This window comes from Neovison vison, chromosome 10 (genome assembly GCF_020171115.1).
Source record: "Neovison vison isolate M4711 chromosome 10, ASM_NN_V1, whole genome shotgun sequence".
In the NCBI taxonomy this organism is placed as follows: Eukaryota; Metazoa; Chordata; class Mammalia; order Carnivora; family Mustelidae; genus Neogale; species Neogale vison.
This window is the reverse complement of record NC_058100.1, coordinates 1,930,052-1,952,900: the sequence shown is the minus strand read 5'-3', so window position 1 is coordinate 1,952,900 and position 22,849 is coordinate 1,930,052. Positions and strand designations below refer to the sequence as shown.

General features: G+C 61.4%; 1 protein-coding gene across 5 annotated transcripts; it reads right to left on the bottom strand.

Annotated features, from left to right (window-relative positions):
• Positions 1–2,080: 2,080 nt before the first annotated feature.
• On the bottom strand, positions 2,081–21,821 carry SEMA4A (semaphorin 4A). 5 transcript variants are annotated; one of them, XM_044266561.1, is made up of 15 exons: positions 21,775–21,821; positions 15,281–15,448; positions 13,500–13,660; positions 12,529–12,591; positions 12,169–12,267; positions 11,830–11,935; positions 11,034–11,150; positions 10,662–10,786; positions 10,327–10,499; positions 9,177–9,327; positions 5,845–6,025; positions 4,350–4,468; positions 4,107–4,264; positions 3,745–3,845; positions 2,081–3,387 (listed from the first exon to the last, which is right to left on the bottom strand). In XM_044266561.1, the coding sequence occupies exons 2-15, from the start codon at positions 15,417–15,419 to the stop codon at positions 2,795–2,797; spliced, it is 2,286 nt and encodes a 761-aa protein (XP_044122496.1). In that variant the 5' UTR covers positions 15,420–15,448; positions 21,775–21,821; the 3' UTR covers positions 2,081–2,794. The 5 variants fall into 5 exon arrangements, with proteins under 5 accessions (XP_044122496.1, XP_044122497.1, XP_044122494.1 ...); XM_044266562.1 differs by lacking the exon at positions 21,775–21,821 and adding an exon at positions 19,506–19,560; XM_044266559.1 differs by lacking the exon at positions 21,775–21,821 and adding an exon at positions 16,714–16,766.
• Between the last annotated feature and the right edge of the window lie 1,028 nt (positions 21,822–22,849).

Below are 22,849 nucleotides of genomic sequence, written 5' to 3'. Positions count from 1 at the left end.
CAAGGTCAAAGGCTGCACAGAGGTCACGCAGGGCGAGCCGGGACGGAGGCTGTGCTGTCACAAATGGTGAGAATCTCTGGAAGCCTCGGGTCGCCAGTGTGTAGTGCCTCACGCCTCAGGCTGCTGGCTGTGGGGGTGGCCTGAGATGCACGCCCGCCCGCCCCCACCCCAGGGTCGCTCACATTCTTAGGTTTGGCTCGGGTTGGCTCGGGCACCTCCTGAGTGAGGCAGACAGTGAGCACCAGGGAAATCCCGGGGAGGAATGACCACCGGGACTGGGGCCAGCTCGGAAGATCGCGTGGAGGCATCTAAATTGTACCTCAGAGGGGAATGAGGAAAGAGACGTTTCCAGAGTAATGCTGAGGGGAGGCAGTGAAGGGCAAAGGATGCGCTTCTGGACACCTCTGGGTGGCCTGGAGGAAGACGTCCGGCGGGCTTGTCCTCGGGCTGGCTGGAGCCGGGAGAAAGCTCGCTGAGGAGACGCCTGCCTGGCAGCGAGGGTTCCATAATGCTTGAAGCAGGAGGGGCTGCCGGTACCTTCCTTCCTTCCGAGAGGTGAGGGATTGCGGCGCGGACGTAGGCCAAGTGCAAGTTCCCAGCAGCCCCGCTGTGGCCCAGCGGCCCCCGCAGCCCCACTGCTCTTGGTCGAGAGGTCGCGGGGGTGGGAGGGGGCGGCTGGAGCCCCAAGGTGCGTCTGGCAGGTGCTTGAACAGCAGAAGCCGGGCTCGGGCTAACAATGTGTTTGGTGACCGAGGAAGACGGAGCCATTGCGCGGGGCGGAGGCTAGAAGACATTCCTAGAGAAGAAGACCTCCTCCAGAAAAGAAGGCACAGAAATCGGGGTCTGGAGGAGAGACTTGCCCACCGGTGCTCACTGCAGCGGTGTCTGCCGTAGCCGAGAAACGCCACAACGGAGGGTCCTCCGGCGCGAGGGCAGGGGAGAAGCAGCGGGACAGGTGCCCAGGGGAACAGTGCTCCGCCCTGGCGAGGAAGGAGGGCCTCCAACATGCGTGAGCCTTGAGGACGTCATGGGGACTGAAAGACGCCCGTCACAGAAGGCCAAATACTGTGCGACCCCCCTCACAGGACACACCTCCCGTAGCCAAATTCACAGAGAGGGGACTGGTGGTTGCAGGGCCTGCAGGGGCCTGGCAAGAGGGAGATGCTCTTCGAGGGGCAGAGACCCGGGGCCGCAGGAAGGCAGGCTCTGGCGGCATCACACAGCAACGGAAGCAGAAGCTCAGGCAACACTCCGAGGTGGTCCGTGAAGGGGGTAGACCGCCTGTTGTTTGCTTTGAGCCGCATTACAAATAAAAACGATTAAGAAAAAAGGAGAAGCCCCAGAGAAAGAGTCGTGGGAGTGCAGTGGCCAAGTGTGAAGGTGGCAGAGAGGTCAAGGCCCTTTGGGGCTTATGAGTAGCTTCAGAGTCATCGGTGCAGACAGGTGGCACAGAAAGCCAGAGCACAGGGCACCTGAGAGGGCAAGGTTGTCCCCGGGGGAGCTGTGGGTGGGCGGCAGGAAGGGGCCCCGTCTGGGTTTGGGTGAGAACAGGAGAGAGAGCCCGTGGGCGTGGGGGCGGGGCGCAGAGCCCTCCTTAGTTTGGACCCTGCAGGGAACACCCAGCGCAGGGGTGGGGAGGGGGAGGGGAGAGGGGAGGGGAGGAGCGGTCGAGTGCGGGCGGGCAGGCAGGGTCTTGGTGAGAGGAGCCCCCGGGGGGAGCCCCACACAGGGCTATTGTGGGACTGGGGAAGGGGATGCCCCGGCTGGGGGTGGCCATAGGGTCTCTCCAAAAATTCAGTCCGCCAAGAGTGGACACGACCGCGGACATGGGGAACGGGATTGGGGACAGCAGGGACAGCAGCTGCCCAGCAGGGAACGGCGTGCGTGGGCGATGGATGCGGAAAGGGCTGCAGGGTTGGTTCTGGGTGGGCAGCCGGCGCGGCAGAAGAGACGGTTTGCCCTTGGACAGCCCTGGCCCCACGGACCTGGCGCTGCTCCCCGCTGAGGCCCTCCGGGGCCGCCCCCTCCATCCCGCCGTCCTCCGCGGCCGCCTTCTGCTCCCAGAAAACGGCGCGAGTCCTGAGCTTTGTCTTTTTAATAAAAAATAAACTGTCTGTGACGAGCGGTAGTCTGGATCCCAAAATAAAGGAAAGGGGAGAGGAGAGGGCTCCAGAGGTCAGCCAGAGTGGAGGAGGGAACAAGGCTCAGGTTACCCCGTCCTTCCAGCCACGGCAGGGGCCACAATCCTCCCCGGCTGAAACAAGAAGGAAGGGGGTCCGACCTCCTGAAGGATGTCCCAGGAGTCAGCAGCACAGCTGGTAAGGGAGCGGGAGGGGCAGCCCCCCGCAGGGACCCGGAACAGCGGAGACTTGGTGTCCATGGTGGTGGCAGCGGCCCCCCGTGGGGTCTCCGGGCAGCGGGCAGCGGCCTCCTGTGTCGTTCGTACCTCGGTGTTTGTTACCACGGGGGCCTGAACAGTCCCAGGTCACAGGGGCTCCTGGAGCAGCATGTTTCTGGAAGGTCTTGGAATGGCCGGAGATGAAGGATGGGCTCCAGGTCTTGTCTGGTCCGGGTCTGGGACGGCCCGGTGGAGAGCCCAGTGCGTGGCAGAGGGACAGCCAACGGGGGGTCAGGCTGCTGTGTCCGGCCCGCTGAGGACCACCGGCGGCACAACAGGAAGGCGGTGTTTTGTGCTCCTGCCTGTCCTGGGGCTACACTGCCCCAGGTCCCCCAGGCAGCCCAGCTGGGCACCCCGCCCTACCCTACCCTACATGGCCGCAGCCCTGCCCAGAGCCTATGCCACCTCCGTGCCCGGGGGGTGGTTGTCAGCGTCCACATCACTGGCAGAGGTCCTGCATTCCTTGGGAGGCTGGAGGTGCTGCTCCCGGCTCAGGGGGGCCTTCTCCCCTGGGGGCAGGGTCCCACAGCCCTGCACCTTGCCCCGGGCTCGGAGAGCCCCCAGCGGGGAGGCAAGGAGGAGGAGGAGGGCCCCTGAAAGCACTAAGGCCAGGAGCACAGTGACTGTGAGGAAGTGGGGCCAGTAGGACCGCTGGGCAGCCGGGGCGGCCCCAACCCCAACCCTGGTTAGTGGGGCATCCACACGCTCCCGGGGGATGCCTGCCAGCTCGGGGTCCAGGGCCAGGGGCTGGTCCTGGCTCTGCACCCAGTAGGAGACCACGGGGTGAGAGAAGCCGTTCTCTGTGGCCCAGCACTGGTACAGGCCTCCTACCCCGCCCTGCAGCAGCAGCACCAGGGAGCCATTGTAGACCGCGGAAGAGGCTTCTGGGATCTCGGCCGCACCGTGAGTCCAGCGGTATGAGGCCAAGGCCGAGAGGTGGGGGCAGGGGAGCTCCAGGATGGAGTTGGGTGCAGCCTGGACTTCTTTAACTGGAGATGAAGGATGGGGATATGGCTAAGCACAGGGGAGCAGGAGGGCAGGAAAGCTCTACCGACATGTGGACCCTGACTCCCCTCTCCACCTTCCAGTTCAGCCCCCACACTCAAAGCTGAGCCCTCGTCTGTCTCCAGTCTGGACCCCAGACTAACCTTGGTTCATCTGACTCCAACTCTGACACCACAACCGACTTCAGCCCCAATCCGGAATCCCCGCTTGGAATTCCTATCCTCCCACCTGAAGCCAGGCCTGAAATCCTCGCCGGGTCGGGTGTTGGGCTCGCAAGCTGGCGGGTGCTGGGGGAACAGCCACCTGAGCCTCCCCCCACCCTCCCCCGGTTCCACACTCACTGATTTGGGGACGGCTCTGGGGCTGGCTGCTCCTGCCCATGGGGCCAGTGGCGCAAGCCCACCCTGGATTCCCTTGCTCCGTGTCCTGTCTCCAGGACCTCCTGCGAAGGCAGAGAGCAGACGTCAGGCCTTGAAACAGACCGAAGTGGGAAGAGGATGGAGGACGAGAGGGAGGTGGGGGTCAGGACAGAGAAGACGCAGGTAAACCCAGGCGGCTGGGGCAGCTCCAAGACCCCTCGCTTCAGCCCACCCCAGGAGGAGCCTCGGCCCCAGGAGGGAGACCCCGGGTGGGACCGTGCCCCACACTGGGTAAGAAGGTCCCAGTAGGCCAGCCTCCAATGCCGTCCGGGACCGGCACTCACGGGATGGGGCTGGGCACCAGGCGGCAGGTTCTGGACTCGGGGTCCCAGGCACAGTGGGGGTCCCGGGCCAGGACACAGTCCACGCAGCTCTCATAGATGCTGCAGTTGGCTCGGGGAATCCTCCAGATGCCCCCTGAGAAGCCTGCAAACACTGCGCCCTGGAAAAGAGAGGGACAGTGACCTCTGCACCCCCAGTAAGGACCCAGCCCCCCAGCCCCGCCTCGTCAGAAGGGCCCTTGCCACCTGCTCGGGGGCCAGCAGCAGGTTGCGGACAGGTTCCGGATCGAGGAACAGCTGGATCTCCTCCACCAGATGAGCACCGCTGTCCCCACTCACCACAGCCTTGTGGAGGGCCCCTGTGGCTGTGGAGAGACAGACGGTGGAGACTGTCACCTCCTCCACGGGCCCTCATGCATGGCCTCTGACTCCAGACTCCTCCAAAGAGAACCCAGCACAGCCCATCAGGCTGCTCCCTTCCATGCCGTGGGGCTGACGGGAACTCTGTTAGCAACGGCTTGGAACCCCTTGCCCCTCTGTCTTTCCCTTGCAAGAACCCAACCCACACCCCCACGGACTTGGGGCCAAGGACAGCCACGTACTTTTGCAGAAAGCCCGGCAGCCTCCACCCTCAGCTCCCCTGAGTGTCCCTCCTCCACGGGCCTCAGTGAGGTCGCGCTGACCGCGTCGTTAGAAATCGCACCCCCCGGGCTGTGGCTGGGGGTCCTCCCTTCCTCCAAATCAATGTCTAATCTCAAAACACACGAGGTCCGTGGCTCATGTGCTACACGCGTCGTCTGTCTCCATGCGTCCCACAGGCACCGAGCTTTAGTCGGTCCTGCTCTCTGCTGGAACCCAACAGGCGCTCAGCGGAGACAGTGGCTGCCGTGGGCGCACGGGTAGCTTTCTTCCACGGAAGCTCAAGGTCATCTACCCCCACCAGGCCCTCGACACACACGCCTGGCAATCTCGCACGTCCCCCCGCCGACTCTCTCTCCTTCCTTCCACACTGACTTGTGAATGTAGCCCTTTCTCCTCACACCTCCCTGCTTCTCCACCCCTCGTCCCCGGCCCCAGACCCCATGTCCTCCTCCTGTACGGAACACCAAACCCTGCCTGCGACAGCCTCCTCTGCTCCCTGCCGGACACCCGCCCCCAGCCTTACCTTCTTCTACTTCCCCACCCCATCCCAGCATGGGGGCTGCCCCCCATCTGCGTCCTGGACCCCAGCTTCCTCCTGGCTCTGCAACCTGCCAGTCACCCCTGACCCGCCCGCTCACTTCCTCACCGGTTGCCTCTCTCCTGGAGCCTGAGGACCTTTCCATCTTAAAAAAAAAAGAAGCCTGCTGGCAGGAGCCCCCCCTTCCTCCAGTCTCCCCTCCCCGCTTCCCTTCACGACCAGCTTCCTGAAGGACTGTCCCCCCGCTGGCTGCTCCCAGCCACCTGCCACCGACTCGCTTCTTCACGGCTCTAATGGGGCTTCGGGAGACAAACAGCTCCTGGTCCGGCCATCAGAGCCCTCTGTGCTCTGTGTCCATCACCCCCTCCAGACTCAAAGCTCAGACAGGGTGGACACTGGGCTGTCGGGTGGCCCCACCGTATCCTAGAGCCCAGAGGGACGCCAGACACATAGCAGGTGCTCAGCAAGCATTTGCAGAATGAGAGCGGGAGTGCACGGAGTCCGCAGCCTGAGTCACAGCCCCCACCTGGTCGCCGCGGGACATCGGGAGACTTTACTCACCGGTGCCCAGGTACAGGACCAGATGGCTGTGCCCGTCGGCACCCTGGGCTTTCTCCACCGCAAGCCTCGTGTACTCCACACCAGACTTCACCAGCAGGGGTGTCCCCACCACCTGCTCGTCCATCAGGAAATGGTCCTTCATGAAGGTCAAGGCTTTGTCGGAGGAGGGGCCCACGGAGCACTAAAAGGGGAAGGAGGAGCCTCAGGTCCGTGCTCCCTGCCCCGCAAGCTCACTGTCGCCTTCCGGGACCCCCCACTGGTCCCTCTCTCAAGGCAGTCCTCATCTCAGGACCCTGGGGCTGCGGAATTCCAGGCCCCGCACACAGCACAGCGTGTCACCGGCTCACGGTGCCCCACTCTGTCAGCTGCCGCTGTGCAGATGTCACTCCCCCTCCACACGCTTCCATTTCCTCATCTGTGATGTGAGGTAAGAGCATCTGTGTTTCACTCTGATGCCAGAGGAGCACGCGCACCTACTCTCACTTCCTCCCCCTACCCCGACAATGGGGGGATGGGGCAGGGGGAGAGCAAAGGCAGACGCAGGGTGAAAGCTGAAGTCAAACGATCAAAGATGGTAAAAGACTGAGCAGGAAAAAAAGGAAAGAATTTTCTTAAGCCAGCCCCGGGGTAACCAAAAGGGTCTGACTTACAAGGCAGACTCTCTAAAGGTCACAAATGGCAGCAGCCACCTCTGAAAGTGGGGGGTGGGGGTGGGGGGTGCTGCGTCAGGAGGGCAAGCTGAGGTCCCACACATGGGGGGTGCGGGGGCTGGCCCTGCAGGCCTCGGGCCCAGGACTGGAGGCTCCTTCTCTGGAGACCAGAAAGCAGAGAGTCTCTGGACACGGGCAGCAGGCACACATAGAAAGCAGGGGGAGAAGGCGGGGAGACCAGTGCATGTGGGGACATGGTCCCCCGGCCCCCCGGCCCCCCAGGGCCTGCAGCCAGGCCGTCTCCCTCCAAGCACAAGGCTGGAAGAGGGCCCCAGAAAACTGGCTGCAGGTCAGAGGTAAGACCTGTTGATACTGACGCAGAGAACCCCTGAGAATACCGCCCGGCCAGGCCACCTTCCGCGGGGCATCGGGGAGCCCCCGCTGGCGGTCACGTCCACGGAAGAAGCTTCCGGAGAGCTTCACGGGCCCTTCTCACGAGAACAGAGAACCCGGGGCCATCAGACCTGTGATTTAAATCACGAACACGAAAGGGACCAAAACGAACCGATGAAAAAAACAAACGAAAAGCTAAATGACCCAGAGGAAATAGACCCTCTCCCAGCAAAGAACTACTGAAGCGGTCTTATGCCCCCGTGGAGCTCGGATTGGACGGAGTCTCTAGGCCCAGCCTCCAACAAGGCGCAGGAGCGACGGCAACTCCGCCACAGAGACCCGGAAGCTCCAAGATCTAGACTGAGAAAAATTCCACAGGACAAGCAAATGGCAAGAGAAAAGAAGACGGTGGAACGTACAGATTAAAAGAGCCTTAAAAGAACAACAAATCCAAGGGGCACCCAGCAGGCTCCATCGGGAGTGCATGCTGCTCTCCATCCCACGGTGCGAGTTCTAGCCTCACACGGGTGTACAGATTACTTCAATAAGTAAACTTTAAAAAAAAAAAAAAAAAAGAGGGGCGTCTGGGTGACTCAGTGGGTTAAGCCTCTGCCTTCAGCTCAGGTCATGATCTCAGGGTCCTGGGATCGAGCCCCGCATTGGGCTCTCTGCTCAGCGGGAGCCTGCTTCCCTTCCTCTCTCTCTGTTTGCCTCTCTGCCTACCTGTGATCTCTGTCTGTCAAATAAATAAATAAAATCTTAAAAAGAAAGAAAGAAAGAAAGAAAAAAACCCCAGCTAATCCAAAGTTACATATCTTACTTAGATTTTGATTCAAATAAACTGTATTTTGGGGCACGTGGGGGACTCAAATGGGTAAGCGTCTGCCTTCAGCTCAGATCAGGATCCCAGCGTCCTGGGATCGAGTCCCCATTCGGGCTCCCTGCTCAACAAGGTGTGAGCCCCTGTTCATGTGTGTTCTCTCTCTCTCACTCACTCCATCAAATAAATAAATCAATCAAATCCTTAAAAACAAAAGAAAAAAATTAAAAAAAAAAAAAAAAGAGGAAGCCATGGGATGTCAGAACCACGAGGACTTCACGGAGAGATACAAAGGAAATGCCCAGAAGGACGAGAAGGGAAATTCTAGGATGGCGGCAGTGCGGGGGGGCAGGTCTGGGCTGCAGCTCATGGGAACCACCTCCAGGAAGGCAAACCTGTTAGAATGCCTAATGCATCTGTCTTCAGAAGAGATGCAGATCATTGAGGAAGGGTCTGGGGTAGAATGAATGATAAGAGCTTAGAAAACAAAGCAGCGAAAAGAGAAAAAGAAAAAGAAAAGAAAGAAAAAGCAAATTAAGAAAGTAAAAGAAGAAAAAAGAAAGAAAAAGAAGAGAGAGAGTTACACACCCCCGGGAAATTTTGAAATTATGCAAAAAGGAAACGTAATCAGGGCCTGCTTCCTGGCTCAGCTGTGCATGAGTCCTGATCTAAATCCTGATCTAACCAAAATTACTATAAAACTCTGTTGGGAGGTGACAGCTGGGTGCAGTGGTGTGCTGGTAAAACAGTTCGGGGGTGCGGGGACGCGCAGCCCTAATTCCCGCGGGTCTCAGGCCACCGGCGTCATGTCAGCACACATGAGCTTGGAAAGAGATGCCCCCAAACGGTTCCTGCTGGCTGCTGCAGGCCAGCTCCAGTGCCTACGTGCCTGGGTAGGGGTGAGGGGCATAGGGAAATCGTCACTACCCAGAATGGGGATTCGATACATCCTACTGAAACTCAAACATCAAGAAGGAGCAATAACAGTATGTTAGAGATTTGGAGATAAATATAAAAGGTATCAGCTCAGCTAAAAGAGGTTGTCCCTCTACAGGGGGAAAAGTGTAGGACGCTGCATAGGGCTGTTTTTGGTAACTGACCACGTAGATCTGTAAGATTCTGTAAATGCTGTCAGTATTTACAGAACTCAACTCCGATCAAAACACAGAAGTTAAATAAGAAAGGCAGAATCAGATGCCCAGGCGGTTCTTGGCACAGCCAGGGCTCCCTTGATTCCTCCACGATACACCCGGGTACTTGGGGTGCACTTAGCGGCGGGGGGACTTCTCTGTGTGTAGGATGCATGGACACCTGTGGAATGTGGGCCACGGGAGCAGGTGTGTACCTGAGCAGACAGGACTGGGTAACATTTATCAGACACTGATCGTGCCACAATGGGTACTTCCACATGCAGGACATGTGTGTATCAGTGGGGCGGAGGACTGCTGGGTGTGGGGGGTGGTACTCACGCTGCCTGGCCGGGGACTGATCTCGGGGACCCCATAAGTAGTCCAGCGTGATGTCTCTTTGTTCAACTCCTTGTACTTCCCCTCAAAGACACGCTTGATGTCCTTGAGAGCGAAGGCACAGACAGCAGAGCTCCTGGTCCCACCCATCTGCCTGCGGACAGCCAGAGCAGACACAGTCATCTCCTCTGCTCTACCAGCTCCAGGCCTGGCCCACCCCTGTGAGAAAGCCCGGAAGGGCAGGAGTGTGGAGGGCCCAGCTGGCCTACTACTGTTTACTGCCCCGCCCCGCCACCCCCTTGATAGGGGCCAGGAGAGCCCCTCACTCTGGCTCATTTTAGGATTATCCTTAAGGATAATTAACTGGGGCTCAGGTCTTGGGGCGGCTCCTTCCTATCTTGCCCAGGCTGGGCTGTACCCATTGGAGGGGCCATGGAACCTGCCCCTGATGATGAAGCCCTGATCCTTTGGGCCTCCTGGATTCCTGGTCCTGGGACAACCAACCAGAGCCTGACTATGAGACAATTTTTATTCCTTCAGCCCTGGTCTGTGAAGACAGGTTTCTCTTGTTCCCTTTAGCCAGATTGTGGCACACTCCCACATTCTCAGTTCTGGATGCCACTGATACCAGACCCTGCTGACAGCAGATACCTTTGGTACCTGACATACGGTCATCAGACACCTAAACACTGTGGGGCCAGATCACAGCAAATCAATGAACATTTCCCAGCCTCCAAGCAATGACTGTTCTTATCTTAGTGACACTGATGGTGTTTCCCTCTTTGCTCTGGCCATTGGGAAGCTCAGAGCTAAATTTGTAACCAGCATCCCAGCACTGCACCAGCGACAGCCATCTGTGATGTGCTGACCCTGTCCCTGCCTTCTCGTTCTCCTTTTACTCCCATTTCATCGGTTTGACTGTATCTGGTCTCAACGTTCCCCTTCCATAAGCCTCCTATCCTTCTTGGAAGGGGGCAGGTTATAAACCAGAAAGAACCTCTCTGAGCCTAATTTTCCAACCTCCACGAAGGTCATGAGTCAGATTCCTGGGACGTGGTGACGGGCCCATGCCTTCCTAGGTGAAGTGCATGCAGGGGGCGCTCTGGGCCCCAGGACACGCGTGCCGCCCCTGCGTCCCCACCGCTCTGCTCACCACTGAGAGCTGAAGGTCGCGTAGACGAGAGGCTCGGCGGAGGCGGCGGCGGGCAGCAGGACAGCGTGGCGGATGACGTTGAAGGGCAGCTGCCCCGGCTGGGAGCACAGCAGCTGGGCCTTCAGGAAGGTGGTCCACTTCTTCTGCAGCAGCTTGTCCCCGCCCACGTCGTTCTAGGGCCGCGGGGGCGGAGTCAGAGCCGCCTCGACCCCCCCCCGTCGCCCCGCCCCCGTCCCGCTCCCATTGGGCCGTGGGAGCTCGGCCCCGCCTCCGCCGCCTCCCCAGTGGCTCCCCCGACGGCCGGCCCCGGCCCCGCCCCCGCCCGGGCCGCAGACCTTGCAGACTCTGGCCACCCGCGACGTGTGGAGCTTCTCGAAGAACTCGAACTCGCTGGCCGTCTCCTCGAAGAAGAAGTACACGAAGTGCGTGGAAGGGATGGCGGCCACGAAGGAGGCGTCCGCTGCGGGGCGGGGCGGGGAGGCTTAGGATTGGGAGCCCCCCACCCACCCCACCCCGGGCCGGTTGTGCCGCCCGATGGGACGCCCCACGGCTGGCGGGAGGTGGCGCCGGGGGCGCCTGCCACGGGGGCGGGAACTGCACCCCCTCCCCTAAAACAGAGGACGGTGGGGTTCGGGAACCGCGGCATTCGGGCCTGGTCTCCGCGCTCAGGGCAAGGCCAGACCTGGGCTGGGGGCTCGGGTCCTTACGCTGCAACCAACGAAGAAAATTGTCGGTCTTGAGGACGGGCTGGGGTCCCAGCGTGCGGATCAGGATGGGCTCGCTGCCCAGGAAGTTGTTCATGGTGCCAGAATAGAGCATCCCATCTAGGGGAGAGGGCGGGAGGCATCCTGGATGGAGGGTGCAGCTTCCTGGGGCGCCCACAGCCCAGCTGGTAGACCCCACTGAGCACCCTTGTTAGGGACTCCTGCGGCCGGAAGAGCCTCCCTCCTCGTCCTTCGGCAGGCTGGCCTTGTCCAGCCCTTCCCTGGCTGCTCCCCCGCACGCCCAGCTGAACCCCCTGCCAGAAAGGATCCCTCTTTCCTCCCCAGAGGTGGCGGTGCTTTCTGCTTCCACGCCTTGGTCCCACTCTTCTCTTCCTGGAACATCTTCCCTGTGCGTCTACCCCAGTTTCCAAGGTTCCACTCAAAAGCCAAAGGCCACCTCCTCCAGGAAGCCGGGGTGGGGAGTCTGTTGTGGTTTGTGTATGGGAGGGTGCAGACAGTGGTGTCGCTATAATCTATGGACAACTGGCTGAGCCTCAGGCCTCTTCTCTGCCAAGACCCTTCCCAGGCGCCCCCGCCTGTGTGAACGAACCTCTCCACGTCTCCCCCCACCTCCTTTGTGGTTGGGGAGCTGGTGGTTGGGGTGCTGAGTGCCCCTCCAAGCTAGTGCTCTGAGGCTCCCGGCTTCCCCTCCCTCTGTCCCCGGCCTTTCAGGAAACTGTCAGCTTCCATATTCCACAGAATGACCCGGGAAAGTCCCTGCCGGGAACCTGATGCTCACCTGTCAAGACAGCCGTGTGCTTATGGGCAGGGTCAAAGGGGCTCTGGCCTTTCCCCTCCACAACCTTGTCCTCAGAGATGGGCAACAGGTAGGAATCTCGGAGTTCCTAAAGGGGGGGAGAGGCTGGGGGCCAGAACGCCAGAGTCTCATGTCTGGGAAATGAGGGGCGTGAGGAAGGGAGAGGGATGTGGAGGGGAACTAGGGCCAAGAAGCTCACGAGGGTCCCGCATCCAGAAGAGCAGGGTTTTCCAGAGCTAGAGAGGGTGGGGGGCGGGCGGGGGCAGGGTGTAGGTGTGAGAAGGGATGCTCTGGTCTGGGTGCTGGTGCCCCGTAACTCACAATGAAGGTACAAGCAGGGCTGAAGGCAAAGGTGCCGCAGGTGTACAGGTGGGTGGCATTGAAAGAGACCAGGACACGAATAAAGTTGAAGCACTGTGTCTGGGGAGACAGAGAATCCGGGTGTCTGGCCACTTGCCCCACACGCTTGGGCCCTACGGGCTGCCCCCCACCCTTCCTGGTGGGGAGAGGGCCCAGAATTGCTGGGGGGGGGTGTCCCTGGACATCTTCACAGAACGTGATGCAGGCGATCACCTAGGAAAGCAGCCTCCTCCACTGCCGGCCCAACCAGATGCCATCCAGTGATGGTCTGGGGACTCGGGGGTTCCTGCCCAGTGTCCCTACACCCCTACCTCCACTCACCTCATTGCTCTTCTTCTTAAAGGCGCATTCACTCTTTTTCCGGTCGCTGGCCGGCCAGGGGATCTGCAGCCGTAGGGGTCGGGAGGGAGAGGACAGTGAGGTCTTCTGCTCTAGCTTTGACCCGCTGTCCTCTCCTCGGGTCTGCTTTAAAGCCACCAGCATGCACAGTGGTCGGTGCACACTGATGAGCTATAATAACACCAGCCCTTGACCCTGGCTATTGCCCGAAGGATACCGGTGTTCAGGAGGGTGCGGCTCAACAGAAGAACCCAGCCTGTGGAATGAGACCCGAGTTTGAATCCAGGCTCAGCCACCCCCTGGGTGAGGGGTCCTAGTCCATTGCACAGGCTTCCGGAGGGCACAACCAGTGTCATATGGAAAGTACCCAGTACCCGGCGGGTTAGGCAGAGCAGCAGTCGACAAACCACACGTTTCCTGGGGAACTTGTTTAAAATGTCAGTTCCTGGCTCACACCTCAGAGAATCTGCATTTTCAACCAGTATCCCATATGCACAGTGGCCCAGAGACCACACCCTGAGAGACACAGCGTGGGAGATGAGGGACCCTCGGCCCCATCCCTCCTTCCTTCCCCCTGTCCTCCTCACAGTGTTCCCAGCAGGAGGGTGACTATGATTTGACACGGAAGCTTCGGGGATTTCTGCCGGCGGGTGGACATCGGACTGTTGATCTAACTCCAGTCCACGCTTCCTTCAGTGCCAATGATTTCCATATCAGCCATTTTAGCAATTAATGTTATTCCGCCAGGATGCATGGTACCAGCAAGCAGCGAGGCCACCGTGGCGTTTCTTATCTGCTCTGCAGACCAGATACCTGCGTCGGGAATGGCTGATCGCCGCGGGTTAGAGTGGACAGCGCTTGCGCAGTGAGTCGTGCGTGGGCAGTCCAGGCCCCCGGCAGCGGCCCGCCCCCCCACGCACCCAGCCCGCACCCTTCATCCCCGGCCTCCTCACCATGTTCTTCAGCTTGGGCATCCCTGGGTCTTGGATATCCAAGGCCAGAATGGCCTCTCGAGCCCCCACATAGAGAGTGCCTCCGTCATCGCTTAGGAGCAGGGTGTCGAAATCCTGGAGGCCCTTCTGGTGGAAGAGGCTGAGAGCCCTGTGTCCCTCCCCTGTTGGGAAGTGATGAGAAGGGGTGAGTGATGAGGGATGGCTGGGCAGGCAGATGATTCCTGAGGTCAAGGTGGGGATTGGTGAGGAGAAGGGTTGGCAGAGTGTGCTCCCCTGGCCTTGGAAGCTGGACCCGCTCTCCACCAGCGGCTCCCCCCCCCCCCCCCCCCCCCCCCCCCGCTGCCAGTAGCGTAGGAGGTCTGTGTTGAGCCCATAGGGGAGACAAGAAGCTGCCAGAGACAGGCTAATGACAATCTGGGACTGGGGGAAGGTGGCCTGCACCCAAGAGATAGACAAAGGGACGGGAAATCGAGCAAGGCACATGGACATTTTTCCAGGCCTGGGGGGCACTGGGGGCAGGGGAAGGATGCCCTGATCCTCCCCAGGGAGGAGCAGGGGGAGCAGAAGGCAGAGGGACAGACAAGAAGATACTGTGAGCCACATGGACGGTGTGTCGGGGTAGCTGTGGGTTGTAGGGTCACACTTGCTGACCCTCCTTCCTCTCCTCTAGCAGGAAGCTTCAGCCACTAGAATCACAGCCAGAGGCTGAGCAGAGGGGACCATCGGTCTTCAGAGGCCCCTGTTGGCATGGCTGGATGTCTCCTGGGTGGGGGAGGCGAGCTGGTTCCAGGAAGGACACGCCAGCGACGGGGATAAGCTCCTCCATCCCCTCACGGGCGCTTTGGCACGTTGGCCCTCGTTGGAGGGTCCTCTCTTAGCGAGATGGTCCTCTCGCTAAGACTTACTTCTGGAAGCTCTGACAATCTCAGGACCAAAAGGAGAGGCCGGCAAGGTGCTGGAGGCCTCCCTCAGAGCTCACAGAACTGACCCCCCTTCGCACGGCTAGTTGCTGACATGCCTCCCCACTCGAGCCTGCGAGACCCCTGAGCACGGCCGAGCCTTGCCTCCTTTGGTAACCCCAGCACCCACACTTCCTGCAGGACCACGTCCTTCCCGGACCTTCTCCCTGGAAGTAGGAGAAACATGGGCTCCTACAGCCTCAGCAAGAAACCAGCCGACAGGCGTGCCTGGCGGGGCTCAGTAGGTTAAGCATCTCCCTTCAGCTCAGGTCATGGTCTCAGGGGCGTGGGCTCTCTGCTCAGCAGGGCGCCTGCTTCCCCCTCCCCCTCTGTCTGCCTCTCTGCCTGCTTGTGCTCTCTCTCTCTCTGTGTAAAATAAATAAAATCTAAAGAAGGAAAGAAAGAAAGCAGCCGGTAGCGTCCCAGGGCCTGGACCCCAGCAGGCCGCCCTGACTCTCTTATTCCTGGGGCCCACAGCACCGGACACAGACGGTCCGTGTGGTTGTCATGTGCCTGCCATGTCCTGGGCCGCGGGGTCCACGGATAACCTCCTAGCACGGGCCTTGGTTTGGGGTGTGTGTGAAAGCAGTTAGGGTCTGCAGTGCCCAGCTTGAGGAAACCACCTCCTCTGAGAAGCGCCCCGGTCCCTCCTGTCCCTCGGTCTTTCGCCACACGGTTTCTTCACTCCTTCCTTCCTCAGTCTCTGGCGCTGCGAGACCACAATCTCCAACCCCCGACCCCGTCCCTTGCCTCCCCCTCTCCCTCGGTCTCTGTCCTCCTCTGCCCCTCCAGTTTAGCCCCATCCGGCCCTCAGACCCTTACCTGCGCGGTACGTGATCCTGGGCACGGGCTCCTGCCCTCCGCCCCCTGCAGTCAGCGGTAGCGGCACCGCCAGGAACAGCTGGGAGAGGAGAAGGCCCAGGAGGCTCCAGGGGTCCCGGCCGGGGGCTGGGAGGGCCATGCTCAGCGGGAGGCTGTCACCAGATGGCTCTGGGGAAACAGGCGTCCGGCACTCTCAGCGTGAGCCCTCCTCACCACATCCCCCCCTGGGGACCAATGGGAGAGCCCCAGGCAGCAGAAGTGGGGGTGGGGGTGGGGGTGCCGGGGAGGGGACCGCTTCCTTTGCAGGGTGCCCGCAGAGTCTCACTTCCATCACCCGCAGGGACCTGCCCGCGGCCTCACGCTGCCCTCTGGGTCTGAGTCCCGCCGTCAGGCCGTCGCCCTGACCTCCGGCCACCACGGGCCCCTGGCCCCGCTCTGTCTTTGCTCTCCTCACTCTCAGGAAGTCCTTCTTGCTGTCTCCTCCTTTCCTTCCCTTCCCCATAGTCCTGACCCCAAAGCCCTTCCTGGCCCCCGGAAGGGGAGGTTCTGGAGAGCAGATGCCCCCACTTAAAGCAGAGCTGAGCCGGCTCTCCCCACACTTTCAGGTTGGCGCGCACCCTGGGGCTGCGCCTTTGCCGCTGGCCTCGGACGACCCGGGCGGGCCTGCTGGGACCGCTCCCCTCGGCTCAGCCAGGCGCCGGCCTGCAGCTGTTTGATGCCCAGACCTACCTGGCCCCCTCCTTGCAGGGCGGCGATGAGAAGCCCAGCAGCCTCCTGGCACTGCCCGAGCGTCCGCAGCTGACCCTCTCCCTGGAGTCCGTCTCCCCGGGTTGCTGCATCTGTGTCCCCAGGATGGTCTACCCCCAGCCACCTGCCCCTTCCTGCATACCCTTGAGCTAGCCACAGCGCAGAAACCCGGGTGGCCGGACTCTGGGGTGGAGGGGGTCCCCAGGCCCCGGAGGCAGGGGACAGAGGCCTTAGCCCGGCTGGGCCGGGAGCGCGGCCCTCCAGGTGCTCATAGTGCCAGAGCCAGCCCTGGGAGTTCTGGAAAACCAGAATTTCCACCTCTCGAGTCCTGACAGATCCCTGGCTTGGGCTTGGGCGGAAGTGGGGGGGTGGGGCAGTCAAAGAAAGGAGACTCGCCTCTGCCTCCCCTCCTCTCTCTCCCTGCCCATCCAGAAAGCTGAAAAGGCCAGAAGGTTTCTGGGTCATGTCGGCCACCCCTCCACCCTCTGTCATGCCGCATCCCGTCTGACCAGACCAGGAATGACGACTCTTGCTCGAGCCCTCGCAGCTGGGAGCCATGACCCGGGCTTCGCTGTTCCTCTTTCGGCTTGCCCACAAGATGGGGTCTCCTCCCGGCTAGGGGCCTGGACGGGCCTGCAGGTGGCTGACCCCCAGACCCCACTTCCAGCTGAGCCTCCGGCTCTTACCCGCAGCTGTGCCGACCCAGTCCCTCTGCAGCCTGGTCTCCTTCCCCTTTGGGGCAGCACAGGCTGGGTGGCCCAGAGCATGTCCCGTCTGCGGTCACACCTCTGGGACACACTGCTGGGGCGCCCAACCCCCCCCCATAGCTCACCGGCCCCTGGAGGCCCCCGGGGGAGCCTCATAACGCAGAGTTAATGACACATCTCGCACTGAGGGCTCACAGCCTACGAAGTGGGGAGTTTCCGGCCTGCTCAGCCCGAGGCTGGCTGGCTGCTGGGTTAAGAGCCAACCCTGGGCTGACCTGACTCCGACCCGCGACCCAGCTCCTTCTCAGATGCCCATTCCTCGGGCGGGGAGTCCTTCCTGTCCTGCCAGCCCTCTGGCCACGACGCGGCCCAGGTCACTCCCTAGAATTTCCGCTTGGGCAGCCAGCGCCCTTTCCTTATCCCTCTGCTCCCATTTCTCGTCCATTCTCCTCGGGGTTGGTCTCAGCAAGACCCCTCCAGACAACTGTCACAGAGGTTGGTGGCCAGGTCCTTGGGAGAAGCCGGGGAAGGGGCGGCAAGCCGCTAGACAGAGTCTTTCAGACTCCCAGAACCCTGGAAAACTCCCACCTGGCCCCCACCTTCTGCGCCTCCCCACCTCCCAGCCCAGATTGGGACCTGCCCTGGCCCTGGGCCTCTCTGCTCCAGCAGATTTGGCTTATCTGGGTCACAGGGAGGAGTTCTGGTGGGGGAGGTGGGTGGGGGAGGTGGGGGAAGGAGCTCCAGCCCACGATCTCAGCCCGACGCCCTGCTCCTGCCTCTGGAAGTGCTGGGCTTAGCTCCTCCTTCCCCGGGGACCCAGGAATTTTCCTTCTGGCCCGGGGCATCTTCCCCAGCCCCTCCAGCCAACACGAATAGTTTGTGACGGAGCTCTGCTCTGCCGAGAACTTCTGCAGCGGGCTACCATGGTAGTCCCATTTCCCAGGTGAGGCGAGTGAGGCTCAGGGAGGCTCCCCAGGGAGAAGCCAAGTTAGACTCAGATCTGAATACCTAGGCCACCCAGTGGCTGGGGAGCACTTACTCCCGCTGTCCTCCCTGAGCTCGGAGCCACTTGGGCGGCGAAGACAGCTGGGAGGGTGTGTGCTGCTGGCTCAGGCTCTCCTGGCTGAGAGCACGTGTCTCAGGGGACTCCCAAGGCAAGAGGGAACCGAAACCTCTCTGGCGGGCAGGAGCCCCACACCCAGGAGGGCCATCGAGGTCGCAGGAAGACCCAGACCAGGAGGAAGGGCACTGCACCCCGCCCCGCCACTGCCCCTCTTGCATGGGAGGCCCTGGAGTCAGACTCCGCAGTCCACACCGCGGCCCGCTGTAGCTGGGGAGCCCGCCGCCGGCTGGGGTCAGGGGCACGTGACCTGGGCAGCCGCAGGAGCCTGCATTCAGAAGGGCCCCCGTGCGCCGGGTCTGTGGCTCTCCCGGCGGCCTCCTGAAGGCGGCTGATGATTTCTGACGGGGACCCCCTCACATCTCCCTCTGCACAAGGTCCTGCCCACAGCCTCGAGCCCCCTGCTGGCAGGGCCCCACCTCCCTCCTGCCTGTCCCAATGAAGAAACCAGGGCCCAGCTGGGGAAGTCTTGGGAGGGTTGTGCAGGTTGGGGGTGGAAAGAAGGGGTCAGGGGTTCAGGGACAAGGTCTGAGGGGCCGTGATGTTGCATAGCCCCAATGTGGGGGTCCTCCGGCTCCTCTCTCCCCAGCCTGGGCACCCCCCAGTAGCAGCAGTGCTGAGTTCAGCCATATCCCCCACCCCAGGGTCCACCTCCTCTGGGGACCCCTCGGTCACATCAAACAGCAGACCCTTTCTGCCAAGCTTTCTGGCCCAGGGTGGAGATCTCGCTGTGGGGGTTAGAGGTGGGAGGGGAGATGGAGGTGTCATTCTGCACCCCACCCTGTGCTCACCCCCTGCACCCCTACCTTGTGCTCACCTCTGCACCCCTACTCCATGTTCCCTCCCCCTACACCCCTACCCTGTGTTCATCCCCTTGGACCCCTATCCTGTACTCACCTTCCCTGGACCCCTACCCCATGTTCACCTCCCCTGCATCCTTACCCCATGGTCATCCCTTGTACTCCTACCTTCTGTTCACCCCCTGCACCTCTACCCTGTGCTCACCCCCCCCCCGCACCCCTACCCTGTGCTCACGCTTTGCACTTTTACCCCATGTTCACCCTCCTCCCCTCCCCATCCTGTGCTCACCAGAGAACTCTGGGGCACTTTGTCTCTTCAGTGCCCCAGGGCACATGGATACCTCACTGACAGGGGCTCCAGGAGAGGGAGAAAGGCTTTGCCAATGACCCAGCAGGTCCAACGCCCCCTAGCCCCTCTCCCTTCCAGCCTCAGGGGCAGCCCCAGAAGAGCCCAGTCGTGGGGAACACCAGCCTCCTGTCTCCCCTTCCTCCATCCCACCTGCCCTGCCCCTTGTTGCTCTCTTTTTATGATCACAGCCAAGTCAAGTCAACTTATGCAGAGCAGCCTACTGTGTGTCAGGCACTAGGGATGCTCCTGGCTTCCACTCCCCCAGCCTCCCCTGCCTCTTCCCGCCCACACTGTCTCTCAGCCTTCCTGCCACCCGCCCAGCCCGACCTCCCTAAGCCTTTACCCGGGGCCTCCTAGGCTTCCTCCTCCAATCTGACTGTGCTGGAAGGCTGAGCCAAGTAGCGCACACAATGGCCCGACCCCTCCGTCTGCCCCCTCCTCAGGGCAGAGGCAGCATCAGACAATGGCCCGCCCCCTCCCTTCAGTTCTCCGGCTTCCTTACCTGGAGCTCCGGGATGCACTGTGCTTCCCTCCCCCTGGAATGCCGGGCAGTTCCCGTCTCCCAGTGCCTCCGTCCCTGCCACGCCCCCGCCCCCCATCCTCAACCCCATCCCGCCTCACTGGTCCTCAGTCACCATGGCGACCGCATCTCTAAGTGGGAGGGACTAGAATCTCCCCATATTCTTCCTCCTCCTACTCGTGTCCCCCTGCGCCCCACCTTCTGCGGCTCACAGATCCACATGTGTGGGGGAGGCGGGGATCCAGCTGTGGGGGGTAGGCAGGAGGGGAACACTAGCCCCTGGGGGGGGCCTTGCTCAGCTCCTTCTCCCCCCATCCAGCAGGCATCACCTCACAGATGTCCCCCAGCTGGGTTCAGGGGTCATATGGTGCTAAATTCTTTCCTGGGGTCAGTTTCTCTGGGTTTCGCTCTTCCCTGGGAACTGCGTCTATGTAGGAGGGGGTCCCAGCCAGCTGCCAGCCAGCCCGACCCCATGCAGACTGAGTTTGCCAAGGAGGAGGCAAGTGAACCCACAGATATCCGGGCAGATTAACTGAGAGGCTGGGTCTCAGAAGCCCTCTTCTGTTCTTAGTATCCCGAGTCCCCCAGGAAGGGGTCCACCGCCACACTTAGGCTGGTGCCACGGCCTTCTCTGGCTAGCCCCCTGAGACCTGTCAGGGGGAGAAGGGCGATGCTATAAGAGGGTGGAGAGCAGACTACTGCAGAAGGGGCTTCCTAAGGTCGAGACCAGACGCAGATAAAACAGAGACAAGCCTGCGCAGAGTCTTTCACACCTCTGAAGGGGCGAGCAGGGTTCCGGCTGGGAGCTTTGAACCTGGGCCTGTGTCCTCTCCCGGCCCCGGAACTGAGCACCCCTGTACCCCTCCCTGCTCTCCTGTCCCCCCTGGACCTCAGCTTCCTCACTGGTAACAGGAGCAGTTGACAACACTCCTTCCAGGCTGGCCTCTCTGGGCCTGGGGGAGGACTGTAAAGCAGGCACCAGGGGACCAGGGAGCCGGAGCCCTGGGTCCCAGGCTGGGCTGCCTCAGACTGGCTGTGTGACCCTGGGCAGCTTGCTTGCTCTCTCTGATTCACAGAGGTAAGATAATGGCTTTCCAGCCTACCTGGGAGCAGTTTGGCCCATTTCTAGACTTAATAGTGTTTCTAAGAAGGAAGCGAGTGTGCTGGTCCCGGCCCCAGACCAGGCTTTCAGAGACTAAGTCTGGTTCCCACTCGGGTCTGGGTTCGGGTGGCCAGTGAGCTTTTCCGTCTGGGGAGGGGCCGCTTGGGCAGGGCTTGTGCTGAAAGCAGAAGTGGACTCTAAGCCAAGCTCCATCACTGCCCCCCATGGTCCCTTTCCCCCTGAGGGCGGCCCCTTGGCCTTGGGGCCTCAGAGAGTGCCCACTTGTCCAGGCTCTTCTGCCCCTGGATGGGGGGCATGGGAGCGGGGGAAGGTGTGACTGGAAATCAAGGTGGCAGGGTCGGAGGCAGCTGAGCTCGTGGCACAAGAGGAAGGAAGAGGTCAGAAGGACTTCCCGCCTGGGAGTGTCCCTGGGTCTTCCCCCCACCTCCTTCCCCTCTAGGGGAACTGGGTGCCATTCCTGGAACAGAATCGTAAGGGCCACATTTCTGAACTACTCCAAGGAAGCACAGTGGAGGGAGGCTGCCAGCTTCCCCTGCCTTACTTCACCCCCACGCAGGTGGGCTTCGGGGAGCCTCTCCTGGCCTTGAATCAGAACTCCAGGAAGGAGCTAGGCTGTCCGGGTGACGCAGTGGGGATGTAGTCTCGGGCTGTGGTTGGAACTGTCCTGGACACCCAGTGCCCTGTGTCCTCTTCTTCCAGGCAGAGAAGGAGGGAGAAGCTCTCTGCAGCCTAATCCCCATCTCTCCTGCTAATGTATGCACCACTCCATTTCCTCTGGCTTGCCTAGCCTCAGTTTCCCCACCTGTGGGAAGATGGGGGTGCCAGGGTCCCACATCTTTAGTTGCAGGAGGGACAAGTGGCTGATGGGAGTTTATCCCAGGAGGGTCCCAGGAAAATGAGATGGGGGGGGAAGGTGAGGAGACACAGGGATCCTTCCCCCCAAGGCTCTGCCCCTCAGGACCCCCGGAGCTGCCCTACCCCCAGCCTGAGGCCTGAGGACCCCCTATGTTATTCACTGAAGTTGGCACAGATACTCTGTGCCCAGAGTCCTAGGAAACTGACATCCCACCTTCCCATCCCCTCCCCCGGGGACCACGGTCCCCCTTCCCCACCACTTTCCAGCCTTACCCCCAGCCCAGCAGTGGAGACCCTAACCCCGGCGTCCAAGACTTCCAGCAGAGTCTGTATGGGGCAGGGGCGGAGCAGAGGCGGGCATGGCAGGGGGAGGGGGTGGGGGCCCAGCCAGCCCCCTCCGGTGCCCCAGTTCCCAGGCAGCTCTTAAAGGGACCAAGACAAATTAGCTAGGGACAGCGTCAGGGGGCGGCAGTGGAGGAAAGTGGGTGGTGAGGAGAAGATTAGATTTGCAGGGGGGGAGGGCAGGATGGCCAGACTGGGGGCCTGGGGGCCTGACGTCCCCTCTCTTGCTCCTGAAGCCCTCAGACTCATCAGTTGAACCTTTCCCTCATGCTGTGGGACCCCCATGTTGGCCACCCGGCTTCGGATCCTGGCCCCCATTCCCCTTGGCCCCTGCCCACTTCCTCCCCTCCCCCATATCCGCGCCGCCTCGGTCTTCAGCCGAGCTGCCAGCTGGCACTGACTGGTACTAAGCACGGAGAACCAGCTCAAGGATTGTGAGGGCCTGCAGCCTGGCCCCAGAGGGGGAGGGGAGGACAGTCCCCCCCCCAGGGTCACTCCAGGGGCCGGGGGCAGGGAGCACCTTCCCCTCCAGATCCCTCTCCAGCTGTGCTCCTCGGCGGCAGAATAAGGGCATTGTGGCGCTGGGGCTGCAGGGAGGCAGGGTCCGGCTCACCCCCTCCCAGTGCCGGCCTGCGAGCTGGTGAGGGCAGGGGGCACGGAAAAGGCAGAGGCCTGAGCGGGTTACTTGTGGCCACAGAGGGGCCCGGGCAGCTAAGGGAATTAGGCAGATGAGGAGAGGACAAAGATAGGAAGGCGGAAAGACCTCAGCCAGGGAGCCCACAGGAAGCGTGGGCTCTCCTCTCTCGGGCTCAAACCCGCGGGCTCCCCAGTGCCCACGGTGCCAACGTGAAGTCCCCGTGGAGTCCCTGCGGGTTCCGGAAGGCTGGACTCCAGACCTCCCGGACCCAGCCTTTCCTCGAGTTTCAGTTTCTACCTGCAGGGGGACTTCTCTCATTTCCACCAGATAGAATTTTTCTCTCTGTTTTTTTAAATTTTATTTATTTAT

Excerpts from the sequence above, each read along its gene's own strand:
- SEMA4A (XM_044266561.1), bottom strand. The coding sequence starts at position 15,419 with ATGGCCCTCCCAGCCCCCGGCCGGGACCCCTGGAGCCTCCTGGGCCTT. Across the intron at positions 13,661-15,280 it reads CAGGATCACGTACCGCGCAG|GGGAGGGACACAGGGCTCTC; the intron begins GTAAGGGTCTGA and ends ACTTCCCAACAG. Across the intron at positions 3,846-4,106 it reads CTGGTGCCCAGCCCCATCCC|GAGGTCCTGGAGACAGGACA; the intron begins GTGAGTGCCGGT and ends CTGCCTTCGCAG.